General features: G+C 43.4%; 1 protein-coding gene across 1 annotated transcript in view; it reads right to left on the bottom strand.

Annotated features, from left to right (window-relative positions):
• The window catches only part of ALKAL1 (ALK and LTK ligand 1), a 29203-nt gene extending 10186 nt beyond the window's left edge, over positions 1 to 19017 (bottom strand). The window contains exon 1 of the mRNA XM_050801814.1: positions 18621 to 19017. Coding sequence (XP_050657771.1) covers positions 18621 to 18810 — 190 coding nt within the window. The 5' untranslated portion in view covers positions 18811 to 19017. The remainder of the gene's footprint in view (positions 1 to 18620) is intronic.
• Between the last annotated feature and the right edge of the window lie 271 nt (positions 19018 to 19288).

Raw genomic sequence — 19288 nt, 5'->3', positions numbered from 1 at the left:
CTGTGGCTAAGGCGTGCTCAAAGACTTCATAAATAATTCTATTTCTGAAAGCATTTTAGAGTATAATTTTAATCTCTAGACCCTGTGACAAGGACGACACTCAGGTGTGTAGAAAATTGCGTATTTTAAGTAAATTACCCTCCTCATCTCCGCCCCATAACACATTTTATAACTTCTATCAAAGCACATGTCACATTCTGGTTAGCATGACAGGGCACTGTGTGCGTCTGTCTTCCCCGCAATTATGGCTTCCTGTGGAAAGGGATGCGGTCTTGTCCCCCTGTACAACCCGGCTTTGCTGGCAGAGGCACCCGGCACACGTTCAAGGAATAGGAAGCCGAGAGGGCTGCTACTGCTCAAATGGAAACATCAGTGCCTCCTTGCACTCAGTACAGCCCACCAAGAAAACCACAATTTCAATACACTTGAATTTTAACTTCAAAGCACAAACATCATATAGGAATACAAGAATGTACAACAGATTGATTTAACTGAAACAGAAAAGTGGTGTTTAAGTCCATACCTGAAGTAACAAGCCAGAGATAAGAATGTAAGAAGAGATGGGAATGGGGAGGACTGCAGCCTGTTTAAGTATTGGGGGAAAAGTCTAGAGCTGCTGAAGAAGAGGTGGGTGAGACAAGACTGCCGGCACAGGTGGGCTTTAGAGTCAAGTTGTACACAAACTTTGTGCTTAATTCTGTAGGTGATGAGAAGTCAAAGGGCTTTAGGCAAAGGAAAGGCAAGGTTAAGCTACATTTTCAAAAGATCATTGAGGGAGGGAGGGAATGGGGAGAATTGGTCAAAGGATTCAAAGCTGCAGATGGGTAGGATGAGCAAGTCTAGAGGAGGACTGCAGGGAGTAATGATGTGTTGTATGTGGAACAATGGTTGAGAGAGCAGAGTTCAGGAGTTCTCACCATCAAAAAAAAGGGTAACTGTGAGATGATGGATATGATTTGCTTGACCACAGTAACCACTGCACTCTGTATACATATATCAATACATTATGCTGTGCACTTTAAAGACATACAATAAAAATAAATAAAATTATATACACCATTTAAACATTTTTTAATAAGCAAACTTTGTTTTTTTGAGACAGAGTCTTGCTCTGTTGCCCAGGCTGGAGTGCAATGGTGCAATCATGACTCACTGCAGCCTCCAACACCTGGGCTCAAGCAGTTCTCCCACCTCAGCCTCCCAAAGTGTTGGAATTAGAGACATGAGCCACTGAGCCCAGCATCAACTATTTTTAATAATAAAAAACAATGATGCCTAAGTATTGTGAAAGGAAAATAAATCTCAGGACCCCAAAATCACTAAGCCAAGGGAAAAGTCAAGCTGGGAACTATGTCAGGCAAACCTGCCTCCCATTAATTCCTAAATAAGATAGCTACAAAGATAAAAAGCCACATACCTCCCTCATGATCTGTCCACAAAAAAATTCTTTGTGGATGGAGGATAGAGAGAACTTGAAGTCATCCCTCTGAGGCTCACCTGAGACAAATACATATGATTGCTTCCTGTGCCCTATTGTTTATGTAAAACTGCAGATTCACCGAGCCACACTAAATTGTGTATTCAGTGGAAGGCTGATCAAGGACTCAAAAGAATGCAAACTTTTGTCCCTTATCTACTTCTGACCTGGAACCCCCCCACCCACCTCCCTCCCTGCACATACCCCTTTCCCCTCAAACCCGTTTCACCTCCCCCATCCCCCTTAAACTTGTCTTGCCTTTCTGAACCCAACCAATGTACATCTTATACATACTGACTGATGTCTCATGTCTCCCTAAAATGTATAAAAGCAAGCTGTACCCTAATCACCTTGAGCACATGTCAGCAGGACCTCCTGAGGTTGTATCATGGGTGCATCCTTAACCTTGACAAAATAAACTTTCTAAATTGATTGAGACCTCTCTCAGATACTTTTTTTTTTTTTTTTTTTTTTTTTTGAGACAGAGTCTCGCTCTGTTGCCCAGGCTGGAGTGCAGTGGCGCGATCTCAGCTCACTGCAAGTCTCAGATACTTTTTGGCTTACAGTACAGAGGGCAAAGAATAGATGCAGAGAGACAAGTTAAAAGGTTTACAGTCATGTGCTGTTTAATGATGGGAATACGTTTGGAGAAATGCATCATTAGGTGATTCCTTCATTGTGGGAGCATCATAGAGTGCACTTACATAAACCTTGGGGGGAGAGCCTCCTGCACACTCAGGCTATTGCTCCTAGGCTACAAAACCTGTTGTGCTGAATACTGTAGGCAGCTGTAACACCATAGTGAGTATCTGTGAATCTAAACATATCTACACATAGAAAAGGAACAGTAAAAAATACAGTATTATAATCTAAGGACCACCATGGTATATGCAGTCTGTAGGTGACAGAAACGTCCTTTTGTGGCACGTGACTATAACTGTATTTTTTTTTTTTTTTTTTTTTTTTTTTGAGATGGAGTCTTGCTCTCTCACCCAGGCTGGAGTGCAGTGGCCGGATCTCAGCTCACTGCAAGCTCCGCCTCCCGGGTTCACGCCATTCTCCTGCCTCAGCCTCCCCAGTAGCTGGGACTACAGGCGCCCGCCACCTCGCCCGGCTAATTTTTTTTTGTAATTTTTAGTAGAGACGGGGTTTCATTGTGTTAGCCAGGATGGTCTCGATCTCCTGACCTCGTGATCCGCCCGTCTCGGCCTCCCAAAGTGCTGGGATTATAGGCTTGAGCCACCGCGCCCGGCCAACTGTAACTGTATTGACTAGCACTGGCCTATGCAGGGGCTAGCAAACAACAGCTCCTGAGGCAGATCCAGCCTGCACCTGTGTTTGTGAATAAAACTCTGCTGCAACATGCCCACATCCATTTGTTTAGGGGTCGTCAGTGGCTGCTTTTTCACTACAAGGGCAGAACTGAGTAGTTGTTGCAGAGATAGTATGGCTCACTGTACAGAGCAGAAAAGTTCCTCTTCAAAGCTCCTCTTGGTTTAAAAATAAAATAATAGACACTAGGAATAATATCTTCTTACTCCAAAGCGTCTTATCACCTACTAGTTCTTATACTTTAGCCCAGTTAGTTGCTTTGGCTTGCATGTCTGGACAGGCCCAGGCAAGTCTTAGCTCATAGCTTATGCCCCTTCCTTGTTTGGAAATGTTATTGCTTCCTTAAACCTTTTGTAAGCAACTTCCTTTTCTTCTTTATTCTCCCTTGAACTTACCTATTTAGGGAAGTTTTTAGGTTATTAGCTCATCGGGTATCAGTTTAAGACTGTGAGGTCCAGCTCCAGCCAATGGATGCAGGACACAGCAGTAAGGATGACCCAAATGCGTAAGGGATAAATATATCTGCTTTTCCTTTTTTCAGGTGTGCTCTCACCATTGTTCCATCTGCGAGGGGCACCCTTTCTGTAGATAGTAAAGATTGCCTTGCTGAGAGATCCTTTGTCTCCACGCTTTTCTTTGCAGCACCAATTATCTGTTTCTAACACTCACAAAGCCCAAAATATTGACTGTGTGGCCCTTTCTAAAGAAAGTTTGCCAATCCCTGCTCTGCAGCACACTCCTATTTGTATAAAAACAAACTAAAATGGTGGGAGGTGCCGGGGAGCAGAATTCTGGGGGTGGAGAGAAGAGATACTTTTCCATGCACACCCTTTTTATTACTTTTAACTTTTTTGAATATAAATCTGTATTAATTCTTCAATAAAAACTAATTGAAAATGAATTTGCATTTAGTGACTAGATGCACCTAATAGTTTTGATCTACAAAATATTAAATAAACAACTGAATATAAGAAAATTACCCTAGGCCAAGCATAGTGGTTCATGCCCACAATTCCAACACTTTGGGAGGTTGAGGCAGGTGGATCACCTGAGGTCAGGAGTTCGAGACCAGCCTGACCAACACAGTGAAACCCCATCTCCATTAAAAATACAAAAAAATTAGCCAGGCATGGTAGCGTGTGCCAGTAATCCCAGCTACTCAGAAGGCTGAAGCAGGAAAATCACTTGAACCTGGGAGATGGAGGTTGCAGTGAGCCAAGATCACACCATTGCACTCCAGCCTGGGTGACAGAGCAAGACTCCATCTCAAAATAAATAAATAAATAAATAAATAAATAAATAAATAAATAAATAAATTTTAAAAACTAAATAAAAAGAAAACTCCCCCTAAACAACAAAACTAGTTGATTTCTCTCAGATGGAAAATGTTCTGAGAGCAGCATCTATGATGAGATAAATGGGAGCCACACATGTAATTCTAAATGTTTAGTAGCCACATTTAAAAAGTAAAAAGAAATGTGTGAATTAATTTAATCATTTGGCCAGTCACAGCAGCTCACACCTGTCATCCCAGGACTTTGCGAGGATGAAGCTGGAGGGTTGCTTGGGCCCAGGAGTTTGAGACCAGCCCGGGCAACATAGTGAGACCTCCTTTCTAAAGTTAAAATTAGAATTAAAATTTTAAAAATAATAATTTATTTTAACCGAGTATAGCCAAAGTGTTACCATTTCAACTTGTTATCAACAATATTAATTACTAATGAGATATTTTACTTTTTTTGCACTAAGTTTTCAAAATCCAGGGTGGATTTTGCACATTCAGCACATCTCAGTTTGGACCAGCCACATGACAAGTGCTCAGTAGCCTCATAGCTCGTGGATGTGGTGTTGGACAGCACAAGTCTGAAATGTAACTTCAGGCTGGATGTGGTGGCTTATGCCTGTAATCTCGGCACTTTGGGAAACCGAGGTGGACAGATCGCCCGAAGTCAGGAGTTCAAGACCAGCCTGGTCAAAATGGTGAAACCCCGTCTCCACTAAAAATACAAAAAATTAGCCAGGCACAGTGGCACACGCCTGTAATCCCAGCTACTCAGGAGGCTGAGGCAGGGGAATCGCTTGAACCTGGGAGGCAGAGGTTGCAGGGAGCGGAGATTGCACACTCCAGCCTAGGTGACAAGAGTAAGACTCCATCTCAAAAGAAAAAAAAAAAAAGAAGAAAAAATAAAATAAAATGTAAGCTTCAAATGACAACTAGATGGGAGGAAGAAGTGCTAGTGTTCTATAGCACTGCAGGATGACTACAGTAAACCATAATACACTATACAATTTCAAGTAGCTAGAAGGAGGATATTGAATGTTCCCAACACAAAGAAATGACAATTGTTTGAGATGGATATGCTAATGACCCTGATCAGATCACTGTGCATTATAGAGATTGAAACATCACTATGTTGGCCGGGCGCGGTGGCTCACGCCTGTAATCCCAGCACTTTGGGAGGCCGTGGCGGGCGGATCACGAGGTCAGGAGATGGAGACCATCCTGGCTAACACGGTAAAACCCCGTCTCTACTAAAAAATACAAAAAACTAGCCGGGCGAGGTGGCGGGCGCCTGTAGTCCCAGCTACTCGGGACGCTGAGGCAGGAGAATGGCGTGAACCCGGGAGGCGGAGCTTGCAGTGAGCTGAGATCGCGCCACTGCACTCCAGCCTGGGCGACAGAGCGAGACTCCGTCTCAAAAAAAAAAAAAAAAAAAAAAAGAAACATCACTATGTACCCATTATTTGCCAATTAAAAAACAAAATAAAATGTATGCTTCATTTCTGTGATACATAACTATGATTATATAAAAGATTACATTATTTGGGAGGGTTAAAATCAAACAGGTCTCTAGGTAATGCATGATCATTATCTTGGAAAAATTTGAATAAATGACTATCTCATTCATCCAATTTGTAAAAGTTTCTAGTTTTTATTTACTAAAACAGTTGCCATCTGCTGCTCTCCTCAATTGTAAGTTTACAAAATCTTTTAAAGAAATAGATTTGCATACATATGTACATATATATGTTGGCATACTTATCTCTTATTCTTATATTCTTGTTTAAAAATGAGCCATGATCATGTGAAATAATTTAAACAATACAGTACAACCAGAAAACAAAATAAATGAAAATGTTTATTGTTTGCTTCTACCTGCATATAATTTGACTATCTTCCATAAAGATAATTTGTTCTGATATGACTTACTGTTGACAAGCCTTGTTAATTGATCCTCAGTCCTTTGTGAGGTACTATGGAACACTACTTTATGTTTCAATCTAGCATTACATTAGGTACTTAAATCAAAATGTTTGCTGTACAGTTCTTTCAGTTATTTATTTTAAAGACAAGACACTACTAATCTCATTACTAATCAATCTAATCATTGTATAACTAGTTCCCATTTCAAAAATAAGAACGATTACCTTTATTACAGCAGTACTGACAGAATTATAGATGAGAACTGTTTTTGGAGAAAAATTCAATTTTAATTTCAATATGACAAATTCAGATTTTTAAAATATATAGCAGAAAAAGCTATACTATATTAAATATATAATAGTAGAAAAAGCTACTTCAACCTCTGCCTTCATCGTCACATGAAGTTCTCCTGTGTCTCTGTATCTTCCCATGGCTGTCATCTTATTAACAATACCAGTTGTACTGAAAAAGGGCCGACTCTAGTATAACCTTTTAAATATATTAAAGCTGACTTTTAAATATGTTTAAGAAATATATATTTTTTTAATACTAAATTGTCCAGGCATGGTGGCTCACGTCTGTAATCTCAGCACTTTGGGAGGCTGAAGCAGGTGGATCACTTGAGGTCAGCAGTTTGAGACCAGCCTGGCCAACATGGTGAAATCCCTTCTCTATTAAAAGTACAAAAATTAGTCGAGCATGGTGGCATATGCAATCCCAGTTACTTGAGAGGCCGAGGCAGGATAATCTCTTGAACCAGGGAGGCGGAGGTTGCAGTGAGCCCAGGTCGCACCACTGCACTCCAGCCTGAGTGACAGAGTGAGACTCCATCTCAAAAATAAATAAATAAATACATAAAAATACTAAATTAAAAGCATTTAAAAATAAACTGCCATAAAATGTGTGTCTTCTTCTTTCTTTATGTAGTTACATAACATCTGTACCAGTATATACTTGTAAACGTATAAATATTGGTAAATACATGTTTTTATATCATGCTTCTTCTGTTACACTTTAAGATATTTAAATAGAGGGATGTATGTGTGTAACTCTCTTTTCGACACACACATTAGCCAGGTGGTTTAATGAGACCTACATGCCATTTAGGCTGCAAATTACGCAGAGGATATAAAAGTAAACTCAAATTGGTTGCTTATTATCTTCTAAGTTTTTGCTACGTTCTACAGACTAGCAGTGTCAGCATCTTCTGGGAGCATGTTAGAAATGCAAATCAAGCCCAGATTTACAGAGTCAGACTTTTATTTTACTGGAACACAGTATGTTGGATAGACTCCCATTGGTATAATTTTGTGTGGCACTTTTGAGCTGCAGAGACAGAGTTGAGTAGTTGCAAGCACTTTCTCAAACTTTACATATGGAATAAGTACAGATGAATTCTGCCTTCAGAAAAGACCATATACTGTGTATTTGTTTCCTAGGGCCACCATAACAAAGTTCTACATCTTATATCAACAGAGACTTACTGTCTCACAGTTCTGGAGGCAAGAAGTCTGAAATCAAGATGTGAGCAGGGCCATGCTTTCTCTGAAGTTTTGAGGGAAGGATCCTTCCTTGCCTGTTCCAGCTCTGGTGGCTGCCAGTGATCCTTGGCATTCTTTGGCTTGTCGATGGTCCACTCCAATCTCTGCCTTCATTGTCACATGGAGTTCTCCTGTGTCTCTCTATCTTCCCATGGCCGTCATCTTACTAAGACATCAGTTATACTGAAAAGGGGCCAATTCTACTCCAGTATGACCTCATCATAACTAATTACATCTGCAATGACCCTATTTCCCAAGAAGGCCATACTCTGAGGCACTGGGGAACTAGATCCTCAACATATTTTGGGGAAGGGGAACACAAACTCCTAATGTATGAAATCTGAATTCACTAAACAAATAAATTGGAATTATTTGCATTATAAAAGTGAATTATTTTCACAATAATTTGCTCAAAATGTTTTAAAATGATTTAACCAAGACATCAAAAAACATGACTTATTTACAAAATTTCAGTGGGGAATAACTTTTACATAAATAAATATATTCTGTAATGTGAGGTTTTATTACAACCTCCTGTGAAAGAAATCAGCTAGTCCATTTAGCCAATGCAAGTTGTAAAGACCCACCTACAAAGAATATCCTGACTGAAAAACTTCTGAAAATAGAAAATACGTATTTTTATTTATTTTTTTTAGAGACAGAGTCTTGCCCTGTCACCACAGCTGGAGTGCAGTGGTACAATCATAGCTCACTGCAGCTTCAAACTGCTGGGCTTAAGCAATCCTCCTGCCTCAGCCTCCCAAGTAGCTGGGACTACAGGCATGCCACCATGCCTGGTTAATTCATTTTTTTAAAAAAACTTTTTGTAGAGAAGGGGACTTACTTTGTTGCCCAAGCTGGTCCTGAACTCCTGGCCTCAAGAGATCCTCCTGCCTCAGCCTCCCAACAAGTTGAGATTTCAGGTGTGAGCCACTTTGCCCCACCAGAAATATTTTTAAAACATCACTCACTCCAGGTTATTTATATTACTTAAAGTTTTTGTAGTAGTGTTAATTTAGATTTTTTTTCTTTTTTTTTTTTTTTTTTTTTTGAGAAGGAGTCTTGCTCTGTCACCCAGGCTGGAGTGCAGTGGCCGGATCTCAGTTCACTGCAAGCTCCGCCTCCCGGGTTCATGCCATTCTCCTGCCTCAGCCTCCCGAGTAGCTGGGACTACAGGCGCCCGCCACCTTGCCCGGCTAGTTTTTTGTATTTTTTAGTAGAGACGGGGTTTTGCCGTGAGGATGGTCTCGATCTCCTGACCTCGTGATCCGCCCGTCTCGGCCTCCCAAAGTGCTGGGATTACAGGCTTGAGCCACAGCGCCCGGCCTAGATTTTTTTTTTTTCCCTTATTTTCTAAGTAGCTTTTGAAAAAAAAAAATTATTATTTATTTATAATTATTCTTTCTGTGACAGATAGCTTTAAAAGGCAGTATTTACATCCAAAAACTAAAACCCAATGTTTTGGAAGATGTCAACCACCTTCAAGAGTGAGATAAAATTTTTAAAATAAGCTTTTATTATTGAGCAGTTTTAGATGCACAGAAAAATTATGTAATACAAAGCATTCCCATATGCCCTGCCCTGGTGTCTCCTATTATTAACATTACATTAGTATGGCACATTTCTTGCAATTAGTGAGCCAATACTGATACATTCTTACTCACTAAAGTGCACACTCCTTTCAGATTTCCTTCACTTTTCCTTGATGTCCTTTTTTTGTCCCAGGATTCCACATTACACTTAGTCATTATGTCTCCTTAAGCGTCTCTTGGCTGTGAGTCTCTCAAAATTTCCCTGTTTTGGTAACTTTGAGCATTTGGAGGAGTCTTGGTCAGGTATGTTATAGAATGTCCCTCATTTGAGATTTGCCTGATGTTTTCCTTGTAATTAAACTGAGATTATGGGTTTTAGGGAGGAAGACCACCAAGGGAAAATGCCATTTTCGTCACATCCTGTGAAGAGTGCCCACTTTTAGTGTAATTTACTTTTGCTGATGTTGACCTTGACCTCCTGGCTGAGTCCCTGTGTGTCAGGATTCTTACTGCAAAGCTACTCCTTCCCCGCTCCCCTCCCCCTGCCCCACACTGTACTTCTCAGAAGGAGGTCACTATGCTCAGCCCACACTTGAGGACAGGGGAGTTATGCGTCCCTTCTTTGAGGACATAGGATCTACATGCATTATTTAGAATTCTTCTGCATGAGAGGTTTGTCTCTTCTCCTCCAGTTATTTATTTACTCAATCATTTATTTACACAAGCAATGACTGATGAATAATTTATATTTTGTGTTATAATCTAATACTACTTGCTTTATTTTGTATCTCAGATGGCTCTGACTCTGGCCATTACGAAATGTTTTAGTTGGCTCCTGTGTTCCTTTGACTCTGTCATTGGTAAGTTTCTGTTGTTATTTTTATTGCTTTGTATTTTTTATCACTTTTAAAAACTTTCTGGCATTACCAGATACTCTAGGCTCATTTCTTATTATTTTCCGTCCTAGTCTTGGTTTTAGGGATTTCCCCAATGAACCCCGGTTCTTTTGCTGGAGAATGGCATTAGAGACCAAGATCAGGGCATTTGGTGCGCTCCTGCTGACTACAGTGTGGCTGCTTCTAGTCCCTCGAAGCTGACAGAGCAAGGAAAAATGTGTATGGTGTAAGTGAGCACCTTGATTTTTATACATCTGGTGCTTACATTATTTCTAAAATTGGACTACGGTGCTTAATAGGATATGTTTTGGTGGCTGGGCACAATGTCATCCCAACACTTTGGGAGGTGGAAAAATCACTTGAAGCCAGAAGTTCGAGACCAGCCTGTACAACATAGTGAGACTCTATCTCTACAAAAACTTTTAAAATGAGCTGAGCATGGTGGTGCATGACTGTGGTCCAAGCTACTTGGGAGGCTGAGGCAGAAGGATCCCTTGAGCCCAGGAGTTAGAAGCTGCAGTGAGCTCTGATCGTGCCACTGCCCACAGAGTGACACTCCATTTCTAAAAAAAAAAAAAAATTGGAAGATGCAGCATCTGTAACATTTCACTGATTATAAGAACTGCCTAAAATTTATTTTAAATGATCTGACTTCAAACACATAGTCATATCGAATCAGACTCTATACTCAACCGTGTCCTATGTCCTCTCTTAGGACTGGACAGTCATGCTTTGCTTTCTCAGCAAAAGTAAAGTTCTGTGTCCAGCCAGACCTCCAAAGATGCCTTGGGGTTTTTTTGTAAATTCAGGTAGACAAGCTAAATAATCTCTAAAGTCCTTTTGAAGTCCTCTTATATTATGCAATATTATGATAAAATTCTACCATTAGATTGCATATTCACAAAAGGACAGAATATTAAATGAGCCCAGAAAACTTGAAAAAATACAAAGTCATGTTATAAAGTAGATTATTTTCTTGTTGTAAACCACAGAACAATTCATGTTTAATTTAAATTTTAGCAATTTCATCTGAAGACTGATCTCATGAAAATGATTTATTCAGTTTCTAGTTTAATCTAGTTAATCCCTCTTCCAGATTTAAAATGATCATTTCCATAGACACTTTAAAAGATAAACAAGATTCTTATAAAAATGCTAAAACAGGGCCGGGTGCGGTGGCTCATGCCTGCAATCTCAGCACTTTGGGAGGCCGAGGTGGGCAGATCACCTGAGGTCAGGAGTTCAAAACCAGCCTGACCAACATGGAGAAACCCCATCTCCACTAAAAATACAAAAATTAGCTGGGCATGGTGGCACATGCCTGTAATCCCAGCTACTCGGGACGCTGAGGCAGGGGAATGGGAATCACTTGAACCCGGGAGGTGGAGGTTGTGGTGAGCCGAGATCGCACCATTGCACTCCAGCCTGGGCAACAAGAGTGAAGCTCTGTCACAAAAAAAAAAAAAAAGCTAAAACATTTCAAAAACAAATAGATGTACCACATTTCACAAAGTGACAAGATTTTTATGTGTAATCAGTTATTAGGCACGACAACCAAATGACAGTAGATTAGTACTTGCAGAAAACACAGGATCTAGCCCTAATAATATTCTTGGATTAGGCAGTGAGAAGACTTATCAACAAACTAAGCGACTGGGAAACTCCAGAGGGCTGTTAATCCAGCAATAAATTTACCACCCTAGAAACACAATCTCTAACAATAAAAAACTTGCCTTTACTTTGACCAGAAATAAAGGACAGAGAGCAGGTTTGAAGGCAGAACACAGGTTTAGGTAGAAAAGGGTCAAGTTTGAGATTCTGTAGCTGAGATATTCACCAGATAATGAATATACTAATTTAAAGGACAAGGTAAAGAAAAAGGAAGAAGATACCTTTTGGAATCTTCCATGGATTTTGTGAAAAATCCATTGATAAGCATGGAACCTTGGGGTACATAAACACTTAAAGGCTGAAGAAGAGATGTTTGGAGAGAGAAAGAAGGAATGGTCAGAGAAGAAGAGAACAAAGCAAGAATAACTGTGGAATCAGGAATCATTTAAAGAGGAAGAGACGGGTCAACTGCAGCAAAGCATTGAACAGGCCAAGTAAGATGAAGGCCGACAAATGCCCACTGGAGTCAACTGGAGTCCAGGTGGGATCATGGGCAGGAAGAGGCGATGGAGGGCTGGAACACAGATGAAGCTGGCAGAGGATATCGGATTTTGCCCTGTGAGCTGTATTAACCATGAATTTTTATTTTCTGTATTTCCAATGCTTTGACATCTTGGGGACTTGCTGACCCTGGAGAGAATGCCCCTCCTAGGGTAGCTTTCCTAGAGAGAGTAAACTCACAGACACAGGACACAGGTTTAGGTAGGAAAGGGTCAAGATCGAGATTCTGTAGCTGAGATAGTCAGCAGATAATTCATATATAAATTTAAAGGACAAGGTAAAGAAACAGTGCAAGCTCACCTTTCATTTACAAAGCAGCCAATGCAAAACCCACACCTTCACCACTTCGTCTACTGGGCTCTCTAACTCTGGGCCAACATTCCTCCACCCTAATCACTCCAGGGCCAGGTACCCGATGACTAGCAGCAGCCTTTAGTGCCAGAGCCCACTGAAATCATTCACACCAGCCAACCCTAAGCCCGCTTACCCTGCCATGCCTTGGCTTTCCTGGGGAAATCACAGTACAACCTCTTGCCCACTTTTTCCCCATTCCTCCTTCCTCATGACCCGCCCTGGTGCTTCCCCTGTGGCCTTGTGTGGTTCGCTGTGCTCCTGTCTTTAGGGACACATGAAGACAAACTTCTTCCTTTATGATAGTCATTTCCAGGCGTCTGTGTCTCACTATCTCTGATTAAAACAATTCCCAGGTATATTTTAAAACAAGCATGGTGGTCGATCCTGCATGGAATGGTGATCTAGTCATATATACTTTATATACGCTGGAAATGATGCAAAAATTGGCTACAAGAAAGCTTTTATCTCTCCTTCTAATCTTCCATAACAATTTTAAACTAACTTTTTCTAAATATAGCGTGTTGTTTCCTAGATGAGGCAATGAAATTCTTTATGCAACAAGAGTTTTGCAGTATATTTCAAAATACCTTATTATGAATGTTTTTGAAATGTGTAATTACTACCTGATTACCATATGTTAAAGATTTTACCAAAGTAATGTAAAATATTGGATTAGACAGTAAAACAGAAAAAGCATTTATAAGAAATATTTTTCTTAAGAATGGAATATATGTGGGTTTAGAAGACTGGATGGATAAAACTCTCAACAGGAATGATACAGTAATACAACTGAACCAAAATTTAATTCATCAACAAACGAGATAAGCAGGTTTATTGCTCATTGTCCACATAACCTAACCTATGTGTTACATTTCCTTTCTTTCTTGTGAAGTATCTTTTATTTTTGCTATATCTATAAAGAATTCTTTAAGGTGTGGCTATTTGAACATTTCATCAATTAATACAGTAGTAATGAGAAATTCTTTAATGTAGTAATTAATTTTTATTCTTTTGACTTAAAGTTCAGAGTATGACCCCTGCCCTACTTTGTTTTTAAATCTATTAGAGACTTTATTTTCAAATCTGTTAGAAATCACAAAAGATAGTTATAAGAAAAAGTTACACAAACAGTATTCCAAACTCAATGTGTAACTTGTTGTTTTTCCTTTCTTAGCATCAGGCATATCTGCTGGCGATAGAAAATCTCCTATAAACAAATATAACCAAGCTCTGAAGCAGTCATGATGATATCCGTCTTTTCAGGTTCACCATGGCTGACGCCCGGGTGGTGCTTGGAGAGAGTAAGAAGCTGCCTGCCTGCAGCTCCTAGGCCAGGAGCCTGGTCAGGTGCTCCACATATCTCCCCTGTTGTTACATCTTCACGAGAAGCCTCATGATGGGGTCTTCCCTGTGGCGCAGACAAGGCACCTGGAACTCAGAGATCCACTCCTTCCCAATTCCACAGCAAGCCTGGAACCAGTGCTTTCTGTCTCATGGAAATGATCAATAGCCAATCTGATACTGTCGATAAACTTTTTACAAATCTATCAGCCAGAAATAATCACCTTTTGGGGTTTCAATTTTTTGGCGTTTTTGTTTTCCGGTTTTCTCACATGTAATCATTGCATAATAAAGATAAGACTTTTTTTAACAGTTGGCTTATATAATTTGCCTTATGTTTACAGAGAAAACAGAGCCTACCAAGTGTGAGTAGACACATACATAAGATGAGTAGTAATTACGGATTCTGTAGAAGTTAAGCAAAGTTGAAGACTCATATATTCAGATTGTAAAATATTAACAGAAATATAAAATGTTGGCCGTGGTGGTAGCTCACGCCTGTAATTCTAGCACTCTGGAAGGCCAAGGACTGCAGATCATTTGAGGTCAGGAGTTTGAGACCAGCCTGTGCAATGTAGCAAAACCCATCTCTACTAAAAACACACAAAAAATTACTGGGTGTGGTGGCATGTGCCTGTAGTCCCAGCTACTTGTGAGGCTAAGTTGGGAGGTTGAGGCTGTAGTGAGCTGAGATCGAACCATTTCACTCCAGCCTGGGCAACCAGAGTGAGACTGTCTCAAAAAAAAAAAAAAAGAAGAAGAAGAAGAAGAAGTATAAAATGTTCATAATGGGGCCTGATGCAGTGGCTCACTCCTGTAATCCCAGCACTTTGGGAGGCCGAGGCAGGTGGATCACTTGAGGTCAGGAGTTCAAGACAAGCCTGGCCAACATGGCAAAACCCTGTCTCTACTATATATATATATATAATGTATATATCTGCCTTTCTTTCCAAGGAAGCCAGGACCTTCTTGGAAAATCAAGAGAACTCACAGCAGATTTATGACCGGGAAGAGACCAGCCCCATGCTACTTATTAAGCACATTCATTTGCCATTGTCCAGCATAACCTCATCAAAACTCCTTCACATGCTCTCCTTAAGCTCCACATCAGCGAGGTTTTATATTAAAACAGCAACAGCAACCACAACAACACAAATCTGACCCCAGAAAGCCTGTAGAAATAAGGTAAACATGAAATACCTTGAAAAGGCAGCGGTAGCAAAGGAAACGTCACATACATCAATACTTGCTAACAGTCCCCTTACACTGCTACCTCTCACACCTCAAGCCAATTTCCTTTCTGTCAAAAACTCTGAACCTCCTCTCTACTCCCACCACGGCCCTGTTCTCAGCCTTCTGACTCTGTTTTTCTTTCAGTGGATGAGTGTTCTGATGTTTCTTTCCTTTGGCAGAGTTTGAGGTTTGGTCCCTTGTTTGTGCCATTCTGCTGGTGGCGCAGTGACCAAAGACAAAGGGAGGAGGGAAACAGGAATGAGAGAGCAGGAGTGAAGGTTACTGGGAATTCTTATCCCAATAGGACACACTGTCAGGGGCACTAATAGAACTGGAGATGATGTAGAAGGTCACCATAAAGCTCTCAAGAGGGTCTGAACTAGAGTGGTGGGAAGGACACTAAAAAGGAAGACCCAGATTCGAGAGACATCGGAGGCAGGAATTACGAACTGAATTGTGCTCCTCAAGCACAATTGTCAACAATGTTGCTCATCACAGCGACCACAGCTGTGTGTTAAATGGCTAAATGACGCGACGGATACATGCATGAACAAGTGGGCTGTGAGAAGGAAGGAGGACCAAGGACGGTGAATCAGGAGTGTTCCTGGGAACCTAACACATCTCCTCCAGTCCCCCACTCTCCGCAATCCTCATGGCATGCTGTCTGGCCCCTCCTGCCTCAAGGTTTCCTAGTTACTACTCCCTCTCCCTGGAAATGATCCCCCCACCTCCAGCTCACATCTGCATTTAGGGAAGTTGCCAGGCCTACAGAAAAAGGCAGACAGCGCAACTGCAGGAGCAGCAAAGATTTCTGAACCTAGAACAGGTACATTAGGTCTGGGCGATGGTGCTTATTATGTCACTACAGAAATATGGAGCCATCATTCCAGGCACATCTGACAGGGATGAGAGTCCTTGACCTCCCGGACCTGCGAGACATTTTCCTCCTGAATGAACGATAACCCCTGCCACCTGCTGAGTGCGCCCCTTGAGAACATCCAGATAGACCCTTGCCCTCTATATTCTCATGTCCTTGTTTGTCCCTGATCCATGTGCAAGTACTCCATTCACAGACTCAGATACAGATGTTATGAGCCACCCTTTTCTCCCCTTGTGAATGTAGTATAGCAATCAAAAACTTACACAACTACAGTCACAGAAAGCAATGTCTTTGAGGGTGCCCACAGGGCACTTTCCGTCTGACTATATTGTTGTTTAAAACTTCAGATGGTTGCCACTTTTAACTTTTTTTTTTTTTTTTTTTGAGACGGAGTCTCGCTCTGTCGCCCAGGCTGGAGTGCAGTGGCCGGATCTCAGCTCATTGCAAGCTCCGCCTCCCGGGTTCCCGCCATTCTCCTGCCTCAGCCTCCCCAGTAGCTGGGACTACAGGCGCCCGCCACCTCGCCCGGCTAGTTTTTTGTATTTTTTAGTAGAGACGGGGTTTCACCGGGTTAGCCAGGATGGACTCGATCTCCTGACCTCGTGATCCGCCCGTCTCGGCCTCCCAAAGTGCTGGGATTACAGGCTTGAGCCACCGCGCCCGGCCCACTTTTAACTTTTAATAAAATATTTTTGGCCAGGCACAGTGGCTCACGCCTGTAATTCCAGCACTTTGGGAGACCGAGGTGGGCAGATCACCTGAGGTCAGGAGTTTGAGACCAGCCTAGCGCAACATCGTGAAATCCCTTCTCTACTAAAACTACAAAAAAAGAAAAATAAAAATTAGCCGGGCGTGGTGGTGCACCTGTAATACTTGGGAGGCTGAGACAGGAGAATGGCTTGAACCTGGGAGGCAGAGGTTGCAGTGAGCCCAGATCACACCACTGCACTCCAGCCTGGGTGACAAGAGCGAAACTCCATCTCAAAATAAATAAATAAATAAATAAATAAATAAATAAATAAATAAATAAAATATTGTTTTATCCCTTGTAACTCACTTCGGTAAGTCCTCACTGTCTGAATCAAAGAGAAAAGATCTGTTGAATGAAACAGGTCTGAATGAATGTGTGCCCTCGACCTTTCTGTGCTTTGAGAGCCTTTCTCCCAGATCTTTCACATTCCAAAGTCACATTTTATTCTCTGAGATAAATATTTCAGGCTAACAATAATTTTAAGTCGAAGTGCATGATCCGTGTGCACCATTGTTGCATGGCCGTGCTGCGGACACTGACCCTGTGCCTTCCCCCTCCTGAGGGCTCCCCAGTGGCCGGCTGGACTGAGAGGCTCTGCCGGGGTTGTCCACACACCAGCTGGGCAGCCCACCTCAGCTTCCCACCTTCTCCATCCCCTCCCCGGGGCAGGACACCCTGCTCACTCAGTGCAGGTGTGCACCAGCCCCTCCCTCCACACCCAAGTGTGCAGGAGAGCACAGACACTGCTGTCTGCTCCTCTGGGTGGCCTCCGCCCTCTGCATGGTGACAGACAGGAACTCGAAGAAAGTTTGTGGAGTGAGTAAGTATATATTTATATCATAACTACTGTGGAAAAAAATGATACTAAGAAGCCGTTGTTTGCTTTCTTAGCCATGAAGCCTGAGGAGAAGGGATCAGGAGCTGTGCTCCCATGGCCAGCCACTGGCTGCGGGGCATCCCCAGGCCACCCTAGGCCCTCTCCTCTTCCCAAGCCTGATGGAGGCCACCAAATGTCCCTGCAGAGGGGCCCTTCTGTCCCAGTCTCGCCGGCAGCTTCACCTTGCTTTACTGTTGCTGGGTGTGAACAGAAACGTGTCAGGAGCTTCTCGCTTCTGTCCCCATCTTCCTTCCCTGCGTGTCCTGCCCTCCTCCCTTCAGCGCTGCCCAAATGCCCGGCCGCCCCCTCGGACCTCCTTTTCCAAGGCCTTTTCCGTTTTCCCTGCATTCACAAGAGCTCTTCTCTGCCCGTGGGTGTCTCATGACCCTCTAGAGCGTGACTTTTTCCTCTCTCATTCCTTCCACTCCCCTTGGGCACCTAAGTAGCAGGAACCCGACTTGTCCAAAGTTGATTTGGGAGCAGCCGGCTGCGTCTTGGGCCCTTCTAAAATGATCTAGGAAAGGTTCCAGTAACATAAGCTGCCACCTGCTGAAACTGGCGCATCCTCAGCCACTCGCTGTGGCCAGCGTGAAGGGGAAGGGAACTGGGCATTCCTGGCACCGTCAGGTGTCTACGAACAGCAATCTTAGTTAATTCTCAAAACCCCGGAAAACCCAGAAATGAGGCGCTGACAGGGACCTAACCTGTCCACCACGCCTAGGCCGGTGGGACTGAAACCCATGTCTTTGGGCTGCTTTACCAGTTTATTTCCAAAAAGGCCTCCCACACCTGGGAGGGGACATAGAAGGCTGGTCCCATTGCCAGCCGGATTTCTTTACTTAACTCTCAACCGTGGTAAATCTAATACGCTTACGACCTCTTTCTGAGAGCTGGGAATCTGCAGAGATGCTCTGTTCTCTGCTGTACTAATCTCAAGCTTCCCAAAGCGAGTGCCTCACCCAGCTCCTAGGGGAATCCACGGAGCCCCAGGTGCAGGGCAAAGGATGGGGCGGGACGGGGACATCCTACCTGCGCTCCGGGAGCCGCTGGGAGTCCGGCCGGCCCCGGCCGCGGGGAGGAAAAGTAACGGCTTGGGCTCCTCATTCGTGACGTGCGCTCCCCTGCGCCCCCGCGGCCTCCCGTGGGCTCCGGGCGGGGACAAAGTCAGCGCCAGCAGGAGGAGTGCGGGCAGCGGGGCACCAGGCTTGAAGGGCCACATGTTCGCAAGCGGGCAGAAGAGAGTGGGAGGCTCGTGGAGGATCCTGACGCAGTTCCGGAGGGTGCGCAGCCCAAGAGATGGCCCCCTGGACTGGAGCGCGGCTACGCGGCCGGCCGCAGTCCTCACCGCGCGCCTGCCCTTGTCTGCGTCCCGGGGGTCGGCTGGAGCTGCACTGGGACTCGGCCCCCAGAGTGCCGAAGCCTAAGCGCTGCGGGGCGCGGGGCGGGAACGGGAGGCGGTGCCTGGGGCCACCCGGTCGTCCCCCAGGATGAGGGCGTGTCCCAGCGCGCGGGACCCTCGGAAGTCCGTGCAGCCTGCCCTGACGGACACCAATCTCGGACTCAGGGGGTCTCAGGGCTCCCTACGCAACGCCTGCCTTGGACCCGGACCCTAAGCTCGCTCTCTGGTCGGCATCCCTGGGAGGACCCAGAAAGGTACCCGCCGCGTCGCCCCGGCGGTTCTCCCTGGGCTCTGTCTC

This window comes from Macaca thibetana, chromosome 8, assembly GCF_024542745.1.
Source record: "Macaca thibetana thibetana isolate TM-01 chromosome 8, ASM2454274v1, whole genome shotgun sequence".
NCBI lineage: Eukaryota > Metazoa > Chordata > Mammalia > Primates > Cercopithecidae > Macaca > Macaca thibetana.
This window is presented reverse-complemented; position numbering and strand designations above follow the sequence as displayed.